At 40.3% G+C, this 14,237-nt stretch overlaps 1 protein-coding gene across 1 annotated transcript; it reads right to left on the reverse strand.

The window, feature by feature from the left end:
- Window positions 1–6: 6 nt before the first annotated feature.
- LOC144640047 (integrin alpha-8-like) lies at window positions 7–13,421 on the reverse strand (the record flags this gene model as incomplete). Its single annotated transcript, XM_078499277.1, has 13 exons — window positions 7–1,457; window positions 4,398–4,523; window positions 5,181–5,279; window positions 5,623–5,736; window positions 7,138–7,209; window positions 7,667–7,720; window positions 8,880–8,993; window positions 9,562–9,667; window positions 11,046–11,129; window positions 11,414–11,484; window positions 11,826–11,912; window positions 13,002–13,143; window positions 13,339–13,421. Coding segments are annotated over 13 exons (1,224 nt in total), but the record flags the coding sequence as incomplete, so codon positions are not given.
- Between the last annotated feature and the right edge of the window lie 816 nt (window positions 13,422–14,237).

Raw genomic sequence — 14,237 nt, forward strand, 5'->3', positions numbered from 1 at the left:
TGTTTTCACTGTCTTAAGCTTAATAATTAAAAAATTAAAAAATTCACCCATTATAAAAGTGCATCAGAAAAGAGAAAGATAATTCGTATGTTAATGTTGGGCTTACAAGGGTGAGTGATAAAAAAAATTGGTACCCAATTCGTGCGAAGTTAACACTGCACGCCACAAATCAATTCTTGTGTTCTTCGCAGTTAATCTTTCGCTTGCTTTTTTTCCAACAAGGCGACAGAAATTCAGCTGCCTTTCCTACTTACAGAGCTTGAAGGCTGGTTTTTACTCGCGAAGGAATCGCCTGAAATGGAGCCTTATCGAAGTCGTAAGAGCGCTTACGTCCTAGTGAATCGAAAATCGGAGTCGTAACAGGAGTCAAAAGCACGACGGAATCAAAATGTTTCTTTTTTTCTTCCGATTCCGCTTATTTCTCTGTCGCTCATGATCAAGTGAAAACCAAATTGTCGGAGTCGCAAGCATAAGCAGAAGAACAAACCAATTACAATGTTAGTTTTTCTTTCTACTCGCAACTCCCACCATTTAGTTTTCACTACATCACAAGCGACGGAGTTATAAGCGGAATCGAAACTCTTCTTAAGACTCCGTCGATTTGATTTTCACTCGATCGTAACACTCTACGCTTCTGATTACGACTGCGACTCCGTCACTTAAGTGAAAACCAGCCTTTAGGCCTCCATCTAGAGTTACCTACCAGAGTGAGAAAGACGGCTGAAATTTGAGTTTACAAAAGGAATGACTGCAAAGGAAAGGCAGTAATTACAATGAAAAAAGTCGTATCTTTTGCCACTCGAAATAGCTACAAATAATTAATTTTTGACCTCTTTATTAGGCTAAGCCTATCGAAAACAAATAGTCTAAGAGGCGGACACGTCAAAAAAAACCTTTCAAGTGCGCTCAGCTGCTCTTTGATTGGCTGACAGGATCAGGAAGCCAACAGAAAGACGTAAAAATCAATCAAAGCCAAAGGTAAGAACGTCACATTCCAGCAAGTTCCCGGATGAAAATTCTCGTAAAATCTAGACCTAAGGGACGGACCATTATTTTTTTGGAGGGGGGGGGGGGGGTGAAAAATATTGAAAAAAACTGTTTGCAGGGCCTGGAAAGACAAAATAAATTGTTTGCAAACACGATATGTATAACAAAAAATAGTAAGAATATCGAAAAAAAATGTTTGCAGAGGTGCGTAAACTAAAAAAAATAGTTTGCAGAGGAAGATTTTTCATCCCCCCCTCCCAAGAAAATAATGGTCCGTCCCTAAGGTTGTGTATGAATTTTCCCCTTTGTGAAGCAATTTTAAAAAACTTGGTATTAAATTTCAAAACCTTAGACGCTAGCTACAGAAACCAACACTTTGTCTTTAGCCTCGCCATGCTCTACTTGACGGTCAGTTCTGTAGTGTCCGGGCCAGAGATGTCCTTTATTCGTTTGCGTTTGAAAAATCCCAACTACGACAAAACGAGTAAAACAAGAGTTAATTCAAGAGCTGTATATTTCAGTTAACTAATTATACTCCATGCAATATTCTAATTACGTTAACTCAGGCGACAAAGTTTTGGTACCTTATTCTTACTAATTTTCGCGCGAAAATTCGGTACTAATTTTCGCGCGAAAATTCGGCAGCCAAATTTGGCGAGTATTAATTTTCGCATTTGCAAAAAAAAAAAATGGAGCAAAAGTGTATTGCATTAAGCGATTTTGTCAGTGTTTTTAATGGATCTGTCGTCAAAGACTAAGGAGCTACTGGAAATAAACAAAAGTCTGGTTCAATGTAACTACAAGGAGCCTGCAAACGGAAACTTCGGTGACTGTTCTAGAAGGGGTCTTGCCCGATTTACAAGCTAAAGAAAACAGTAATCAGAGGAAGGGTGCTAGTCGAAAATAAGACGGACGATATTTTCACGGTTAGATAGTTGCAGTTTCTAAAATTGTAATCGTTTTGATATAACATACAGTATCAATTTTTGCGTTTAAATTTCGCGCAATGTTTTTTTCGCGCGTCTTAAATTTCGCGATTATTTTGAAATCGCAAAAATTAGTAAGAATAAGGAACACAAAAACTTGGTGAAGTGCTTTGAATGAGATTGTTGTCGAAGGTGGAGAGCTCAGCCTTTCTTACAGAGGCCTTCGTGTTTAAGAACTTGTCACTACTAAACATTTTTACCATGGGATAGAAAACAATTTACGGTTAGTAGGTAAAACGTTAAGGTCCCCTATCCTATGAATAAAGTTGATTATTATTATTATTATTATGGGAGGGCATTATGGAGCGAGTCAGACCAACGTGCAAACTAGAGAAATATGAACTTGGGTAGAACCATGTTTCACACAAGACTTCGTCAATAAAGTCTTGCAAATTTTGATCGTAAAAAAACATTACTCTTTGTAAAATGAGTATCGTGTAACGCTGACAGCAAAGTTTATATTTAACGGTCTGTTCAAACCCAGTCTTTTCCTAATCCGTTCTTCAGATTGTCACGCAACCCTTTTTTGTGGACTAAAAGCTATAGCATGCCGTGTTTTTGACAGGAACTTCTCGGTTACAAATATGTTTACGTTTTGTGAATAATACAATCACCACAAATAGAGCTAACTACTGTCACGATAAGAACGCGTCACATTTTATCCTTGTTCTTCAGTCACGCGTCACGCGCGGTTAGTTTGAGTCATTGGGACGCTTTCCTCCATCGGACCCGAGATATCTTTCACGCGTTTCCTTTTGAAAAATCCAAGCTGAAGAAAAAGGCAAAAATCAATCACAACCTGATCAACGAAAGGTCACGTCCGTGATGTAACGCATGAAGTGACAACGAGGCGAAGTAGATAAGAACTGTTGATGTATATGCAATCCATGACAGTGTAAGATATGATTAACGATGGACGGGTTAAATGGCCGCGTATAGTGGAGACGTGATGGTTACGCCAGGTATGTAGCTTAGATCCAATTCACACTAGCAGTCTGATTTAGCTTTCCGTTTACATGAACCCTTCACCGCTGATAAACACTGTTTACACTAGTGTGCCCTTCAACCCTCAACTGCTGATAAGCTCCGTTTACACTAGCAAGGCTAGTGAAGTGTCGAATTAAGATTTTTCTAATGGCATGTGATAAAGCTTTCTGTTTACACGTTGATAGGCTCTTTTTACACTAAGAGCATTAGTCTCCTACTGCAGCTTAGTTAATTTACTCGCATTTACATTTAAGTTTTACAAGCACCGCGTTACATACAACAAGTATTGACAGTCAACTACGTTGTTTGTCTTTATGACGGGCGTTTGTGTCTGTTTTGAATAAATGTATAAATGATCGATGAGAACGTCAGTGAGGTCATTACATAGAGCAGTTTTCACTTGAGTGTCGAAAGTTAATTGCGTTTGCTTTGGTTTTGCATTGCTACGCTTAGTGATTGGTTTAAAAATCTCGCGCCACTTTCTCAGCCAATCAGAAGTAAAACCAAAACCAATCGTGACTCGCGCGCGCACGTTTTCCCGCGCTTCGTGCCGGCTACATGTATTTGCTTTGAGTTTTGATTGGTTCACTGAATTGTCTGTGTTTTTTGTGATTGGCTAAAGTAATTACTTTGGTTTTGGTTTTGGTTTTGGTTTTACGACACTCAATTGAAAACTGCTCTATTAACAAAATATGAAGTAAACAAAATTTATAGCTGGTTTGCAATGACGCAATCTCTTTTTATTTGGTTTTAAAGAAATTTAAATTTAAATATATAAATAGGGATTGCAGAATCCGTCTAATGAAAAAACTGTAAAATTTTGAGGGCAGCTGGTGGCTCACGAAGAACGTAATGGTGAACAAACATTTCGCTAATAAGAGAACTTTTTTCTGTCGCGTCATTGGTCACGTGGTACATTTTGCCAGAAAATCATCACGTGATAATTCTTAGTAGAAAATGACAACGACAGAGTACGTGTCCCATACCAACGAATGAAAATTTTATTCCACCAATCAACGAAACGAAAGACGGTTGAAAAACGTAAAGCAATGCTAAATTTCGGGAGAAACACGTTCCTTCAAGGTTTAAAGTTCACCCCACTTCACTTTGCTATCAGACTTCAACATTTTGTAATTAGCAAAATCTTATGGCATCTTTCACTCACCCTTCCTTCAGGGGACATGAGCTGTTTCAGCAATTCATCGTTAAGATTCAGAGAATTTCTGACTTTTATTAACCAATCAAATCATCGTACGAGCACTCCCGAGCATGACGGCATAGCAAAACAGCCTGTTGCTAAGCAACGCATTACAGAACATGCAGACTCTGAAAATGCCGAGGTGGAATTGCAATGTTTCCCCGAACGTGTTAATAACAACAGGAAGGGATAAATGCTGTATTTTTACTTCGTTAACTGCTGCTATAAAGTTTTCTTACCTTCCACAGGACAGCTGCCGCACCTCCTAACAGTAGAACGCCACCAAGAACAGACAAGAAGATCACCCACCAAGGAGTCTTCTTCTTTTGAGCTTCTGTTTGTGCAGGCTTGGCGGTCGTTATAACCTGTGACAAAAAAAAATGGCATAAGCTTTTAGTCCCGAACCTGCAATATTGAATTTCCTTGCTGCAGTTTTCTCACGACTGGACCTTACTTAACTCTATGACTACAGCAGTTTTCCTTGAATGTTAGGCTATGTTTACACCGGACCGGTTCCAAACGGCTCCAAATGAAAAATCGGACAGGGCAGGCCTTCTGTTTACAGGGGACTGTTCTGGAATTGGTCCGGAATGGATCCAAACTGATCCCAAACTGGACCTGCTGTTTTGTACGTCCAATTTTGGATCCCTAAGTACCTGAGGTGTTTACATGGAACAGTTTTGAACAGGTCCGGATCGGTTCCAAACGGCTCCATTTAAACAGAAGCCGATCCGGTCCGGTCCCGTTTAAACGTAGCCTTCATCACACTGGAAGTCGAGGAAAAAAGAAGTGTAACCTGCGCCAAGCCCGGGAAACCGCGCGTAGTTTAGGCGGGAAAACAATAAGTAACGCTTCGTGCAACGTGCCCGCAACTGCGCAACAAAACTACGACACAATTTGTTCGAAAAGTTGCATACTATAAAAGGTCCTTATGGATATTTCGAACTATGTTGTATTCCGGCCCTGTCAGTTGGAGATAAAGAGAGTCAACTGTATCGTGTATCCTAAAGTCTTGTGCCTACCGTTGTTTTATCATTGCTCTCGTCGGGCTGTGTGATTTCACTGGGAACTTTAATCTTGGCACTCGTCACCAGGTCCACAGCTTCAGGTGGGTCAAGTTCCTGACAAAAAATTGCACCAGCAAAAGAATCAGTGAAATTATCACTAAATTTAAGACAAACTGTGGGTAATTTGTCCTGTTTTTCCTGTTTTTAAAATCTTCGACCATCACAGCGTCACAATCAGCCGCAATAACAACAAATGTGGGTAGCTCCAGTGATTTCCAGTGCAGCTGTCACGCAATCAACAATAGTTTCCTAAGCAACTGACACGCAATCAATCCAAACATCCTTTCTGGTAATTCCCTTAGTTGATGATTTTCTATTTTCTCATCACCGGTCTACTTGACAATGTATTGATTTTGTAACGAGAAATTAGCCTTTGATCAAACTCGTGAAGACAAACCTTGAGAAGTGTGTTATCCCACAGTCGAAATGTTAGCTTGATGTCCACTTTGTCATTAGTCTTCAACTGTCCAAGGCTACAAGAAAACTGGTTGCAGCTCGCCGTACGACAGTCCTGCAGAAAAACCCTCTTATTAATTAATCGAGTTCCATATCTAAACTGTAAATAAAATACAGACCGAGTTTCGTTTACGTCATTAAACAACGGCAGGAAAAAAAAACATTTGAAATCGAGGGCGCGGGAAGGGCGCACAACTAGAGAATAGTATACTGTCCCTAAAATTGATGCTTATAACATCTGATAGATATAACAGCCATTATGGGCTAAGAACATACATTGTAAGGCAAAAACAAAATACATATATTGCGGGATGATAGCCCTAAGGGCCGGACCATTTAATTTTTGACCGGGGGAAGGGGGGCGAAGGGGGGAATTTCTTCTGAGTAAGATTTTTTTCAGCATTGGTATTTGCAATTTGTTTTACCAGCATAACCCTCTGCAAGATTTGTTTTTGCATCATCCATGTTTAGCAGGAGGGCTTGATTTTTTTTTTCCCGTGCTTAATTGAGCAGGATTTCTCTCTCCTACTTTTCTTGTGCAAGAATTTTTTCGTTATTGCCCTACCCCATTCCCTCCGTTCCTAACAGGCACTTTGAGTAAGACCATGTAACGCAGAAGGTCATATAGAGAAGTTTTCAATTGAGTGTCGTAAAACCAAAACCAAAGTAATTACTCTGGCCAATTACAAAGGACACAGACAATCCAGTGAACCAATCAAAACTCCAAGCAAATACATGTAGCTGGCACGAAGCGCGGGAAAACGTGCGCGAGCGAGTCACGATTGGTTTTGGTTTTACTCCTGATTGGTTAAGAAAGTGGCGCGAGATTTTCAAACCAATCAGTAAGCGTAGCAATGCAAAACCAAAGCAAACGCAATTAACTTTCGACACTAAAGTGAAAACCGCTCTATAGAGAAGTTTGGTCATTCTTCTGAATTCTTAGATGTTTAGATTTAGATTTCAGCAAAAAGTCCTGTTCTCCTAAAACAATGTTTATAAGAGCTGTCACCCGGCAAAAAACGTACCTCCCCTTGAGAAATGAAAAATACATATTTTTAAAGGGACTACTGTATGTCATGGTTTTCAGCTAACTTCTGTAAATTTAGGCATGGGAAAAGACCATCAAATTCGTTAAAATATAAAAAAACCTCTTAAAACAGTGAAAAAACAATTCAATAAGATGGCACGGATAGCCAAAAGTAACGAAGATTGAAACGGATTGCAATATGGGTTTTTGAAATATTTTTGGGCTGAACAGTTTTCAAGTTAATCTTGTTCCCTTGTAACTTTAAATTATAACGCCTTTTAGACACATTTGGTTGCAATGAAGCTATGGTTTTGTCATTTAGATCCATAGAAGTAATTTCTTCGCGAACATTAAGTTTCATAGCGAGTATTTGGCAATACTAAATAAAATAAACTTAACTCAGCGACCACGTACAGACCACATACTTACCAGCAACTTGTTTTCGGTGTCACGCCGTTTGCGAGACTGTTGATTGCCCGTTTGAGATGAGTCATTTGATGCCTGATTTGAAAAAATAATAACGAAAATGTAAAAAAGACGGTAACGTTAGGGAAAAGATTGATAAACGTCGCTGTTTGTATTTAACAAATGATTGGTATAATTGTATTTTCAAAACTGTTTTAAAAACTGTTAAACTCGAAACTGTTTTACAATGGGTAGTCACAAAGTGCGAGGCAGCGAGGCGTGCGATCCATTTCGGTTAGCCTAAATAACACTTCTGTTAGCCTACAGTTAGCTTAGGTAGCTTGCGGTTAGCCTTTTTATTTGGAGTAGAGATACGACATTGCCATTGAATGTTTTCATCTAGGGATAAATTTCAATTTTATGAATGCTTTCATCTAGGGATATATTTTAAAGACTAAAAGCGACAAGAAAAGCAATTCAAACGTCCCATAATCCTTGATAATTTTCACGTCTGAGAGGGTTTGATAATGTTCTTATTTGATTCTTGTCTTACCTTAATATCTAGAGGGTTGACCTTGGCATTACAGCTCCCTGAGGCGCCCTCAAGCTGAAAACAAATCACAAGGAAATTAAAATACCATACTTCCCTCATTTAAGGGAAGTCTCGAGCCATGCGGCCCATACTGCCGGGCCGGAGCTTAACACGGTTTCCGTAGCAGGAATAAATTCTACTTCCCCCTGAATAAGATGCTAGTCCATCGCAGGGTACCCCCCAGCATTATGTCGCAGGTATCCATTAATACACCTGGGTGGAGAGAGGCACTATGAGAGTAAAGTGTCTTGCCCAAGAACACAACACAGTTAACCAGGACAGGGCTCGAGCCCCGACCGCTCGAACCGGAGTCCGGCACACATAGACATAGACATAGACATAGTTTATTTAACCACGAAGAGCTCAGGAGCCGTAGCTCGTTAAAACGCTCTCGTGAAATAAAAAAGGTCTAAAAATTACAAATAAAAGACGGTTAAAAGGTAAAAAGTGTATATGTACAAAATTGTGATTATGATATGAATAAATAGAAATCTATATAAATATAATTCTAGTTAAAAGGTAATTACAATTTCAATTAAAAAGGTATCTAAAATTACAATGAAAAGTTCATTAAAAAATTACAATTTTAATTAAAAATGAAGCTAAAATTACAATTAAAAAGGTCTTTGAAAATTACAGTCAACAGAAAGAGCAACTGCAGCTTTCTTCTATAGGTAATTTGGATTCGGACAGTAATTATACAGTATTATTACACTAACCATAAGGCCACCGCGCCTCTCACTCTGCCCTAACTTAACAACCCCCTTGTTCTTTTACGGTAAGTTTTAATCTTATTGGTGTTTCTGTACCTTTCTTCTCTTCTTTTGTTCGATTTGAAAGTAATTTTGTACAGTTACATCGAACTGTATGTCATTAAGGCCGATTTACACGGCACGACGTTTTCGTATGCGACAAACTTACAGGCTTACGACATGACTTAGGACCATTTACACGCGCGCGCGGTTTGTCGTAAGGATATGGTAGGTTGATTTACACGACACGATTCGTGTTGTAGTCATGGCGTAAGCGTGTCGCATGCAATAATCGTAGACAATATCGTACCGTCGTACCGTCGCGACGTACAGCGTCACATAAGAATGCGTGACACAAGATAACGTCACCTAAGATTGCGTGACAAGAACATGTGTGATACGCATAGCTTTTTGTTACTTACTTCAACGAGCAGAAGATAGAGGAGGTAGCTTTTTGGCTTAGACGATTGATACAGGGCAGGAAAGGTCACTGTCACTACCGAGCCATCAACAGCACTTGGACCCTTGTTACGAATCTGAAAAGAAAAGATAACATTAGACTGAATTAGAATTCCAAATTCTGTTAGTTGCTGATTCGAAAAAAGAATGGCGGGGTTTTCTAATGACTGCCATAAAACCAGACCCAAGCTAACCATTCTGGCCAATCACAACAAACTCAAGTGATACAATGAGCCAATCAGAGCTCGAAGCAAAAACATGACACCGGTGCAATGCGCGAAAAAATGGTGTTGCTGGCTTAAAGCGCGGGAAGACGTATGGCGTGAACTGGTTACATTCACGGGAAAACATGCAACTGAAGCCAAGCGCAGGAAAACCTGTCACTGGTTCCAAGCGCGGGAAAACGTGTGCACTGGTTCCGAGCGCGAGGAACCAGTGCAAACGATGCCAACCACGAAAAAACGTGCACTAATTTCAAGCGTGGAAACTAGCTTTAATTCTGCTTCTGATTGGCTATAAGAAAGTAAGTTTTCACCGATTGTTCTGAGCAGGTCGCAAAAGGTTTATGAAACCCAAGCAAACGCATAGAATTACTTTCGACAGATCATGAAGGAGTACTTTACACGCTGCGAGCAAACTACTTACAGAGAGTGTCTGAATCACTTCTGGTCCAATGGAATCCAAGGATTCTGTCACGTCTTCATAGTCTCTCTCTGGCCCTTTATACACAACTTGTCCGTGTTTTGAGGTGCTACAGAAAAGAGACGTCATTAACACTTCTGGCACTAAAATCACTATAATTTTCTCCATACGCCATACCATACATTTGTACTAGAACTCTTGGGAGAATTTTGCGTTGCACCAAGAATTGTTTCTCTTTTCTCTTTTCCCGTGTTTTTTTTTTCGGGGGGCGGGCCTGGGTGGGTGGGGGGGGGGGGGGGGGCTATTTATGCTTTTTACAACTTTCAGCCTTATTGCTTATACCCAGGATTATTCTTTGCGGATTTTTTGAACACAAAATGCAGATGTTAGTCCATAGTCATCGGCGCTTTTTTGCCAGGTTTGCCCCGACAGTTCACTGACACCCAGGGTTCGTACTCTTTGAGCTTTGGAAATTCCATGACTTTCCATGACCTTTTCCATAACTTTTCAAAGTTTTCCATGACCTAAATTTGACCCTTTTTCTAAGAAATTTTCAAACATTATCTTGATTTCGGGTACGTTTTACCCCTTTCTTCACAAAAAAATAATTTGCGTAATTTATTTTAAACAATCAATACAATTTTCCATGACTTTCCATGACCCACACTTAAATTCCATGCCCTTCCAGGCCTACAAAATGAAATTCTAAAATTCCCTGACTTTCCAGGTTTTCCATGACCTGTACGAACCCTGACACCCATTTATATACCTGGATGGAGACGAGCACCGTAAGAGAAAAGTGTCTATGTCTTCAGCCAGTGCTTGAAGTGGATTTCTTCCGGATTCCACCTCACTGACCATTAAAGGAGAAGTTCACTCTAGAATGGCCATTTATTTTCTTTACGCCAGTAAAACGTTTACAAAAAGATATGTCATCCTCCAAGATTTCAGCCTCCAACGTTCGCTATAACCCTACGAATTCTTTCCCAAAACTCGACAACTGAACGCCGCCATCTTGGAGCTGGTAATGTATGCGTGACGTGAAAGAGCTCAGCCTGAAGTTTGGCGGGAATATTTTAATAGCCGAAAATCCTTGTTTTTTGTATTTCTTGGAGCTCTGTTTGAGCAAAATGGAGATGTACAAACAGGCATTTTGACAAACAAAAGCCACTTCGAAGAAACGATGAGTTTAGAGTATTTAAATTTTCCTGCCAAACTTCAGACTGAGCTCTTTGACGTCACGCATACATTACCAGCTCCAAGATGGCGGCGTTCAGTTTTCGAGTTTTGGGAAAGATTTCGTAGGGTTATAGCTCACTTTGGAGGCTGAAACTTGGGCGAATAACATTTCGTTGTATAAGCGTTTTACTGGCGTAGAGAAAATAAATCGCCATTCAGGAGTGAACTTATCCTTTAAGCTAACAAGCAACGAAAAGTACACAAAGAATTTATGACGTGTACACTTTGTATAATAAACAATAACATACCCTTTAATTTCAACATCCGCTTCAAACTTGACACCCACAGAAAAGACTTTCTTGTTGTCCTTGTCGTAGGCATCCTTATCTTGGCTACAGATAAAAAAACAAAAACAAAAACAAATCAACCCTAATAAGTACAAGCTCGAAGTATAAATTCTCCTAACATAGTTACTATACGAAAACCTTGATGCCAGTTCTGAGAAATTACTTTTGCATCAAGAACACATTCTAACTTTCAACAGGTCTAATTTGACGCACTGAACGAAACACTTTTTAACAATAAAGTTTTTCACTAGTTATGCATTAGGTTCAAAGAATAATATTTTTCGAATGAAAAAGACAAAATATTTTACATATTCAAATGAAATAGGCACCTTGACGCTAATACTTCCATCGTGAAACTTTTTTTCACAGATCCGGGTGAAAACTTGATTCCAAATTTTATCTACAGGTAGGCAAAAGACACATTGTTTTAAGAATTACTTATTCAGATAAATCAACTAGAATATTGTAAGATAATAGTTTCTTGTTACTTTGTGAAGCGCTCTTGACAAGTGTTAGAAATAGCGCTATATAAATAAAGTACTATTTTTTATTACTAAAAGCCTTTATTGTATACAGTGAGTCCCGTTGGAGACTACCCATTCACATGACGTCACAAAAACGACATGTTTCTTAGCGACACCGCTTTTGGAATTCGCAGGCTCAGTCTATTCCTAGTCTCCACAAAATGCTCTCAACTTCCCGACTGATTCCGACTGTACAAATACTAGTGAAATCACTTACACTGGATTTTCCTGAGAGAGGATTTCCCACGTTGCATGTTAGCGTCGCTGTACCATTGTCTGGCTCACTCCTCTCGCATTCTACAGGCTGAAGTACGGGAACATAGGTTAGAAAATACAGGTGGATCAAAACTACAAAACCCGTTTATTTTGCAATGGATTAAGATTTACGAGTCGAGTCTGCTAGCGTTGGACGAAGTTTTAATGTCTTTAAAGGATTTCGAGGGTATTCATTTTGAGAGTATTCAATTTAAGAACAACTCCAGATATTTTCACAAGGCTCTTTAAAATACTGCAAGTCACTAAAACATGCAACCAGCGTCAAGCGTGGTAAAATTTAAAACAGGTGGCAAACGCAGAAAAATGTATAACCAGTGGTATACGCGGGAAAATATGTTACAGGTAGTACACGCGGCAAAACGTTTAAATGGTGGTAAGCGCAGGAAAGCGTGTTACACGTGGTACACGCGAAAAACGTGTAACAGATGGTTAAAGCAGGAAAACATGTAATAGGTGGCAAGCGTGGGAAAACGTGGTACACGTGTTACACACAGAAAACGTGTAACCGATGGTAAGCCCGGGTAAACGTGTAACCAGTGGCAAGCGCGGGAAACGAGTGACCGAAAGCAAGCGCGGGTAAACGTGTTACACGCAGTACACGCCGGAAAAGTGTAAAGTAAGCACGGGAAACCACGCAACAGGTGGTAAACGCGGGAAAACAAGTAACCAGCGGCGGAACAAAAAAAGGTTTTGATCAAAGTTTACACTGAACCAATAACAGCGCTCGAAGTCAATCGACGATTACTGTATTGTGAATGCATATAATGCCGGGTAAAAAAAGGTAAAGTCTGTGTCCGAGCCATGAGGCTCATACAGCCGGAGCTTATCCCGGTTTCCGTAGCATTAAGCGACTAGGAGTATTGCTACTCCCCCCTGGAAAGGATGCTAGTCCATCGCAGGGTTACCCCCCAAGCAGTAAATTCGCCGGTACCCATTTGTACACCTGGGTGGAGAGAGGCACTGTGAGAGTAAAGTGTCTTGCCCAAGAACACAACGCAGCGCCCCGGCCCGGCCTCGAACCCGGGCCGTTCGACTCGGAGTCGAGCGCGCTAACCATTAGGCCACCGCGCCTTTCACTATAATGCCGGGTGCACAGACTAAAACAGTTTTCTGTTACCTGGATAGGACCAATGTAGTCCAGGTCAGCAGGGTGCTTTAAGGTGATCCGGGAATAGTAAGCAGAGTCTTCTACTTTATTTGTGACATTCAGCATCACGGTGAAATCCTTCACAACACCAATTCTTACTTCTTTGAGGTCACTGTGAAAAAAACAAAAACGAATTAACACGACGGATAACCAATCAGATCAACGGAGTCAGGGAAGTGGAGGAATATGCTGTTTTTGAGACCAGGTTGACTGTACAAGCTGTAAATGCAAATCTCAATAACGTCAATTAACTAATATTTGCGAACTGCCCATAGTAAGATTGCAGTTTACACTAAAATGGTCTTACCCAGGTGAATAAAGCATGTAGCCATCAACTGCCAAATCTGGGACACACGCTAACTCATTCTTGCACTTCTTCTTAAAAGCGACCTGTAGAAGAGAGATTTGTCACACATTGATAAGGGGTAAAGCCGGAGTAGTTAATACTGCTTGAGACTTATGCCTGAATTTTTGTTAGAAAGACATTTGTGAATTAAAACTTTCTCTTGATCTTCAGATACTTTCTTTAAGTTGAAGGGGACATCGTGTGGTATCTTTGATTGGACATTGCTGGGTTTTGAATTTTCACGTGTTAATAGCAACAAGTCAGTCAGATTGGGAGCATGGATGGTGCGGTGGTGAGAGCGCTCGCCCCCCCCCCCCCCCCCCCCCCCCCCATCAAAGTGGCTCGGGTTCAAATGCCGGACCCGACGTCATAAATTGTAAGTCGAGTTTGTTGTTAATTGGTTCTCGTCTTTAAACTTGATTCGAGGGTTTTTCTTCCTCCACAAGAACCAACATTTCAAATTCCAATTCGATCGGGAATACACAGCCCCAAAAGCTTCTAGCTTAAACCTAACCGTGTCTAAATAAAAGTCCTTTTTTAAAAAGACTGACACTACACGAATCTCTGAAAGAGCTACGTTATCAGTATTAAATAGAGGTAAAGGCCTGGCAAAACGAGGAAACATGTTTTCAGAAACACTCGTAGCGCGCGCATGTTCCCCCAATGTTTCCCAGTCTGCCACCCAAGAAGCATTGTTTTGAGCATCAATTTTTGTCTCCACGAAGCAAAATTTGCTTCTGCTACACTGCAGAAACATTCCGCGCGGAATGGAACCATGGCAAAACGAGGAAACAGTTATGGAAATATGAATTTGGAAACATGTTTCCAGAAACATTTTTAGCGCGCAGTGCCATACAGAA

The sequence above is a fragment of the Oculina patagonica genome, unplaced genomic scaffold, assembly GCF_052425735.1.
Source record: "Oculina patagonica isolate OP01 unplaced genomic scaffold, crgOcupat unplaced171, whole genome shotgun sequence".
Taxonomy (NCBI): domain Eukaryota; kingdom Metazoa; phylum Cnidaria; class Anthozoa; order Scleractinia; family Oculinidae; genus Oculina; species Oculina patagonica.